The sequence below is a fragment of the Equus przewalskii genome, chromosome 9 (genome assembly GCF_037783145.1).
Source record: "Equus przewalskii isolate Varuska chromosome 9, EquPr2, whole genome shotgun sequence".
In the NCBI taxonomy this organism is placed as follows: Eukaryota; Metazoa; Chordata; class Mammalia; order Perissodactyla; family Equidae; genus Equus; species Equus przewalskii.
This window is the reverse complement of record NC_091839.1, coordinates 10,925,548-10,932,660: the sequence shown is the minus strand read 5'-3', so window position 1 is coordinate 10,932,660 and position 7,113 is coordinate 10,925,548. Positions and strand designations below refer to the sequence as shown.

Sequence of the window (7,113 nt, the reverse complement as noted above, 5' to 3'; positions counted from 1 at the left end):
TGCACACCACTCTGAGCATTTTGCATGAATTGTTCTTTTTAATCTTCAAAACAATCCTCTGAGCCAGACACGACTTCTCTCATTTTAAAGGTGAAGAAACTGAGACCCCAAGGGATTAAAACACTTGCCCAAGGGCCCACAGCGACTTAGGGGATGGAGGCCAGGATGCGACTCCAGTGGCATCCAACCCCAGCCGCCTACTCCCGCCTGTAACCACAGCCGAGTCCAGCTGCCCAGCATTTGCGGCGTCTGATACAGTGCTCTTACAGATACGACCTTACTTTGATTTTCCTAACTCTCAAGAGGTAGGCAAGAAGATCCCATTTAACTGAATCTGTGTGGCTCAGAGAGGTCAAGCATTTTTCCAAGGTCACACATCGAGTTAGGGGCGAGTCAGAATTTGAACCCAAGCCTATCTGGCCTACAGTGTAGACTCCTATTGGGCTGGGTGCGTAAGCAGCTCAACTGTTGGGTTCGGCAGGTGCATGGGCAGACAGCAGGGAGCCCGCACCTTGAGACGCAAAAATCCTTGCCCGCCACCGCCGTTCAGGGCAAACAGCCACCCCGCTTCCCCTTCCCTCACGGGCATGCGCCCTGAAGCCACCCTCCCCGCCCCTCAAACCTGCCCCCAACCGGCTCCGCCCATCACGGTCCAAGGGCCAATCTCCGAGTGGGGGGTGGGGACGCCACGGGAGTGGGCGGTCGCTAAGGGGAGTCAGGAGCCTGGAGTCGTGCGCCAGAGTCAGAACTGCGTCTCGCGAGCCAGGCGCCGGTTGCTGGAGGCGAGCGAGCGAGCGATGCTGTCGCCGCGCCTTCCTGATTGGCTGCGGGAGGCTACCTCTTCTTTCTGATTGGCCGCTGCTGAGCTGGGTATGTAAATGAAAGGAAGGGGCCTGGGGAGACAAGGGGTACCGGCGGCGGGGTCCTCCGGCAGGTTCGATCCCCGGGTCCGGCAGGTGTGCGTCGGGGCCGTCCGGGGTTGAGACGCGCGGGCCTCTCCGTGCCGCCGGCTCCGGCCGGGCCGGGTGAATCACGCCGCAGCCCGGGAAGGGGGCGGAGGCGCCGGCTCCCTGGCTCCGGCGGCGTGACTCACCCGCCCCCGCCGCCGCCGCTTCAGGAGGAGCTGCCTCCACTGCCTTCCGGAAGCGAGCGGAGCCCGAGAGGGCGGAACAGCCCACCGGGGACCCCGGCCTACACGGCCCCGGGCGGCAGGCAGGAGCCTAGCCGGGACGCGGGGCGGCGTAAAGGGTCCCGGGGTCGGAGGGGCCGGAATCCCCGGGGGATGGCCGGCCTGGCGCCGCTAGGGGGCGCAGGCACCGGGGGGCGGAGTCGGGGGTGGGGGCTGAATTCCTGCGGTTCGGGAGTCCCGGGTCTGCGGGGAAGGCGGCGAGGACCCAGTCTGAGTAGTGTGAGGGGTCACTCTTAAGGTCCTGCTGGGCAAGGGCGCCGGGGAACCGGACCCTCCAGGCTGCCTGGCTCAAAAAAGCAGCTTGGACCAGAAGTCCAGAACTCCAGGGGCCCCCACCCGGGGGAAAGTGTGGGTCCTCAAACTTCTCTCGGTGACCCACTGCCCCCCACCCCGGGCCCATCAGGACTTTCCAGCCGGCTCTGTCTACTCTGCCTTCCAAATAAATCCTGAGTCGACCAACTTCCTTCCGTGTCCACCGCCACTTTCCACTCCAAGCCAGCATCGATCGTCCCCCACCGCAAAGGGAGCCGTAGCCTCCGATTGGATCTCGGGGCCACACTCTTGCCCCGTCTTCCCGCTGTCTTCCTCGAAGCAGCCAAGGGCATCTTCCGGAAACCTAATAAGTACCCCACACCACTCTCCCGAGCCGCTCAGAATCCCTCAGTAACTTCTCTCCAAAGTCACAAAAAAAATCAAACTCCTGGTCCCGCCTGCTCTTCAACGCCCCCCCCCCCCCCCCCCCCCCCCCGCCCCGCAACACACACACACTGTGTCACTCTGTGCACTGACCACACTGGCCTTGTTTCAGTTCAGGCTCATCCGGCCTCGGGGTCTTTCTTTGCCTTTGCTGTTTGTCGTTCTCTCTTCCTTGAATGCTTTCTCCCTGGTGCTTCCATGGCTGACTCCTCCTTACCCTTGAGGGCTCAGCTCGAATGTCACGTCCTCAGAGGAGCCTTTCCTGACCACCCCCAGAATCTTTGAGTATCTTCTAGCATCATTTGTACATTTCCTGTATTTGTTTATTTATTGTCTGATGCATAGTAGGCACTCAATAAATATTAAACTGTGTGAAACAGGCACTTTTTAGGTTAAAAAAGGTTGAATATTGGACATTTCATGTAATTCGTTGAAGAAATAAATAATAATAGTTATTAAGAGCACTTATTAACAGGAGTAATTACTATGCACCAGGTACTGTTGTAAGTGCTTTTTGTGTATTATCTCATTTACTCCTTAGAACAATTCAGTGAAGTAGATACGATTATCATTCACATCTTCAAGGTTCCCTAAGAAAGCCCCGGCTCAGAGAGGTTAACTGATTTGCCCAAGATCACACAGCCAGCAGTCATCAGAGACAGGGTTTGAACTCAACATTGGTTTTCCATAACTGAATGACTCTTCCCTCCCCGCAGATGATGCTGAGCAAGGGCCTGAAGCGCAAGCGGGAGGAGGAGGAGGAGGAGAAGGAAAGCCTGGCAGTGGACGCCTGGTGGCTGGATCCCGGCCACCCAGCAGTGGCACAGGCACCCCCGGCTGCGGCCTCCAGTTCCCTCTTTGACCTTTCGGTGCTCAAGCTCCACCACAGCCTGCGGCAGAGTGAGCCGGACCTGCGGCACCTGGTGCTGGTCGTGAACACGCTGCGGCGCATCCAGGCGTCCATGGCACCCGCAGCCGCCCTGCCCCCTGTGCCCAGCCCACCCGCAGCCTCCGGTGTGGCCGACAACCTGCTGGCCAGCTCAGACGCCGCCCTCTCAGCTTCCATGGCCAGCCTTCTGGAGGACCTCAGCCATATCGAGGGCCTGAGCCAGGCCCCGCAGCCCCTGGCGGACGAGGGGCCACCGGGCCGCCCCACTGGGGGCGCCTCACCTGGCCTGGGTGCCTTGGACCTGCTGGGCCCAGCCACTGGCTGTCTGCTGGACGACGGGTTTGAGGGTCTGTTTGAGGACATCGACACCTCCATGTACGACAGTGAACTTTGGGCGCCAGCCTCTGAGGGCCTCAAACCCGGCCCTGAGGATGGGCCTGGCAAGGAGGAGGCTCCGGAGCTGGACGAGGCTGAGCTGGACTACCTCATGGACGTGCTGGTGGGCACACAGGCGCTGGAGCGGCCGCCGGGGCCGGGGCGCTGACCCCCAGGGCTGGAATGGTTGTCCAGCGTCCAAATTGAGCCTGGTGACTGGACCAACTCTCCTTGGAAAGTCCCAGCTGGCTTCCTTAGAACAGAGAGACGGGCTTTGGAGAGGCAGGACCCAGGGCAGAATCCAGAGGCCTGGGCAAAGTCACCTCCGTCCTCTTGCCTCCGGCTGATGGGGGAGTCTGGGATCCGCCCTCATGTTGGAATGACAGGGCCCGGTGGCTGGACTGGGATTGGACCGGGCCCCATGCTGGACTGAATCCTCAGAGGTCATAGCCTGGAATACTCTTTCCCTGATGTGGGAAGAGACCCCCAACCAGTTTTTTGAAATTAAAACCAATCGTGGGAAGTCTGTAGTGTGTGTGCTGCTTTCTCTGGGCCAAGGCCACCGGGAGATCAGAACCTGTAACATTCACTGAGCGTGGACTGCGTCCCCCACGCTGTCCTGAGCCCTTGACCCATGGTAACTCATTTAATCCTATCAGTGCCACAAGATGGGCATTATTGGGATTATCCCCATTTTACAGTTGAGAAAACTGAGGCTCCAGGAGCTCATGGCTTGGGGAGGTGGGTTTGCAACCCTGACCTTTACAGCTTTCTTGTTCTGAGAAACAGTTAGGTCTGGTAACTGGGACTCTAAACAGACTCCTAGAACGTACTCAGCCAGGCTTCCCTTATGTCCATGTGTGTACACTGTGGTGGTGGTGCTGGAGGAGGAGCGCGAAGCCACTTTTTAAAAATGAAATCTAGCCCTGGCCTGGAGTCTACCACCTGTGTGTCTTGGGGCCCAGGGCTGGGGGCAAAAGGGAGCTTTCAGCATGAGCCAGCTCTCCAGGAAAACGGTGAAAGAAAGGAAGACTGCAAGTTTGGAAAAAATAAAATCCACGCCGGGTCTCAAATCTCCTTTTGGGGTGGGGGAGAGGGCAGTACGGCGGGCGGCTGGCTCTGAAAGAAAGCCACCAGGCTGGGTGGCTTCGCTGCCCCCGGCAGGCGATCTGCCTTCTTTCTAGAAGAAACCCAAGCCCCGGCGAGCCGGGCCACCTGCCTGCCTGCCTGTGTGATGGGGCTGGCCTGAGCGCCGGGTGTCTGCGCCGCCCCCGCGGTCCAGCCGCATTCCTGGCCCGGCTGGGAGGGGCCGCACACTCACAGGCCTGGCACGGGACCCGGGCCGCGTCCTTCCTGGCGGCCGTGGGGGCAGGGCAGCGCCCGGGGTGCGGGGGGGAGGGGCACGGGGCAGCTGCGGGGGCGGGGGGAGGGGGAGGGGCAGAGGGCCGGCCGGGGACCCGAGGGGCCGGCTGGGCCTGCGATGGGGGAAACGCCGGCAAGGGGACACCGAGATCGCTGGGCCCCAGCGCCTGCCCTCTGGCCGGAAGCTTCAGGGCGACTGAAGCTGGGGTGGAACCGGGGGAGGCGGGCAGCCCCAGGCTGGCCCCTCGGGCCGGGAAGGGGCGGGCCGAGCGGCGCTTCCTGGAGGAGCGGAGGAAGTCGTGCCCATTTCTGGAAGTGAATGCGGCGCCCGGGGAGGGAAGTGGCAATGGCCCGAAGGGAACTGGTGCCTAGGCTGAGGGTCTCCCGGGGCGCCTGGCTCCAGCACCTGGTGACTCCAACCCGCGGGGCATTGGAACTCAGACTCAGTTTGGACTCAGACCCAGAGTTTAGGAGTTTAGGCTGAACTCGGCAATGCCCCCTGCTGCCCAGTCTGGGGGTCTGTGATGCCAGTGACTTCGATTTCCTGGAGATGTGTCCAGGGGACATGGAGTCCCCCAGTGTGGGGTCAGCAAAACCTTCTGTTTACAGCACCCTGGGGGCCTGCTTCTGATGTCTCCAGGTGCCAAACTCGGGGATAATCTGTGATACCTACTGAGGCAAACAGCAGACCCATCTGGCAACGATGCTTCCATCTGCCCGGTGCCTGCTTGGCCAGCAATGCCCCCCTCACCCTAGAGCCTCTGTGTACAGTTGCACAGATTGTGCACTGCACATGGGCTCCATCCTTAAAGGGCTGCCACGCATGTGGCAGGCACCATGCATTTACATATTTATTATGACAGTTTCCCAGCAGATGGAGGTCAAGTGCCTTGGAGAAGAGGCATACTTTTTGCACAAAAGCACCATATGGGCTAGATCAGCCCTGGTCTCCCACCCCCACCCTGATGCCCTTGGGTTTATGAACAGCTCATGCCCAAGGACCTGCCCCACTCTCCCCTCGTCTGACCCCCAAAGATGGTGCAGGCTCCCTGGCTCTTCTGGGCCCCTCCGCCCTCAGGCTCAACCCCAGGACGCCGCAGTACCTCGGCCAGCAGATTCCAGGCCCACACCATTCCTAGCTGAGCCGCCAGTCCTGGCGCCGCTGTTGCTTTTCATGGAGTCTCTGTGTGTGCCCGCCACGACACTCCCTAGGCCAGCGCCCCTCCACGGCCTTCACAGGGACCCCCACCACATACACACACTTTTCTCCTCCGATGCCTGGGAGATCCGTGGCCAACTCACCCTGGTCTCTTTTTCTTCCTTCCCTCCCTTCTTTCTTTCCCTCATTCGGCAAAGATGAATTTATAAGTACCTACTTTGTGCCTGCTGACCACATCTCTCCCCCGCCCTGGGCACAGATTTTATCCCAGTCGTCTGGGATCTGACCTCTGCACCTCCCAAAGCACACCTTCCAGCCCTGTCCCGTTCATCCGTTCAGTGAAGATTTACTGAGCACCTATGCTGTGCATTCCCGGTGCAGAAATCTAATGATGCCTCGTCAATGATCACGGATGCAATAAGCTACAGAGCGAAGGTCATGCCGAAGGTCAGACCACCTGCGTTGGAAACTTAGCTTTGCCATTCTCTGGCTGTGTGACTCTAGGCAAGTACTTAACTTCTCTGGGCCTCAGGGTCCTCATCCTTACACTGGAACAGTCATGCACCCGCCTCAGAGGGTTGTTCTGAAGGGAGAGTGTTCAAGGGAGAGGGAACAGCATGTGCAAAGGGTTAGGAGGGGAGGGACCCTACAAGCTTCCAGGGGTCTCTAAGCTGCTGAGTCTGACTGGGATGAGGGGAAAGCAGTAAGGTAAGTGATGGGGCTGAGGGTTGGCGGGGGCCAGGATGCACAAGGCCCTGGATGGGGGACTTTACTCTGAAGGCACTGGGGTAAAGGGATCTAGAGGTAAAAAGTGTTCTCTCTGGCTGCCATGTGGACGTGGCGGTGGGAAGGTGAGACTGGAGGCCAGGAGCCCAGAGGGGAGGCCGGGAGGAACAGAGCAGCCAAGGGGCAGGGGTGCGGGGGGAGGGGGAGATGCTAGAGAGGACAGGCTGTGTGGGAGTGATGAGCTGTGATGGACGAGGGGCCTAGGATGAGACCCAGGGCTCTAGCCAGGAGACCAGGGGATGGTGGGGCCACCCTGGGATGGTGCCCAGGAGGAGAAGCAGATCTGGGGTTGATACTGAGGCCAGAGATGGACATAGTGGGTGCAAAGGACTAAGGGGACAGCCAGGGGAAGGCACCCAGGCAGCTAGGCCCCTGGGACAGGAGCCCAGTGGAGAGGGCGGGAATCGGGCGCAGGCGTAAAGGATGGGGGTCAGGGAGCTACCGGTTTCCCTCGGCTGCACGGCGGGGAACCCGGCTCCTGCTCGGCTCAGGCTGGGTGGAGAGAGGGTGGTCCCCAAGGAGAGGCTTCCGCCTCCTTCCCCAGCCCTGCAGGATGTCCTGTGTTTACGGAGGTGGCCTTGGCCGGAACCAGGACACTGGTGCCACCCCCTAAACTCGACTTCCGATGGCCACACCCCTCGTGTGAGGGAAAGCAAG

General features: G+C 60.3%; 1 protein-coding gene across 1 annotated transcript; it reads left to right on the top strand.

The window, feature by feature from the left end:
* The first annotated feature begins 712 nt into the window (after window positions 1-712).
* Window positions 713-3,672, top strand: SERTAD1 (SERTA domain containing 1). Its single transcript, XM_008534614.2, has 2 exons — window positions 713-870; window positions 2,602-3,672. The coding sequence occupies exon 2, from the start codon at window positions 2,602-2,604 to the stop codon at window positions 3,316-3,318; it is 717 nt and encodes a 238-aa protein (XP_008532836.2). The 5' UTR covers window positions 713-870; the 3' UTR covers window positions 3,319-3,672.
* The last annotated feature ends 3,441 nt before the right edge of the window (window positions 3,673-7,113 follow it).

Coding starts and splice junctions, on each gene's coding strand:
- SERTAD1 (XM_008534614.2), top strand. CDS start 2,602: ATGATGCTGAGCAAGGGCCTGAAGCGCAAGCGGGAGGAGGAGGAGGAG.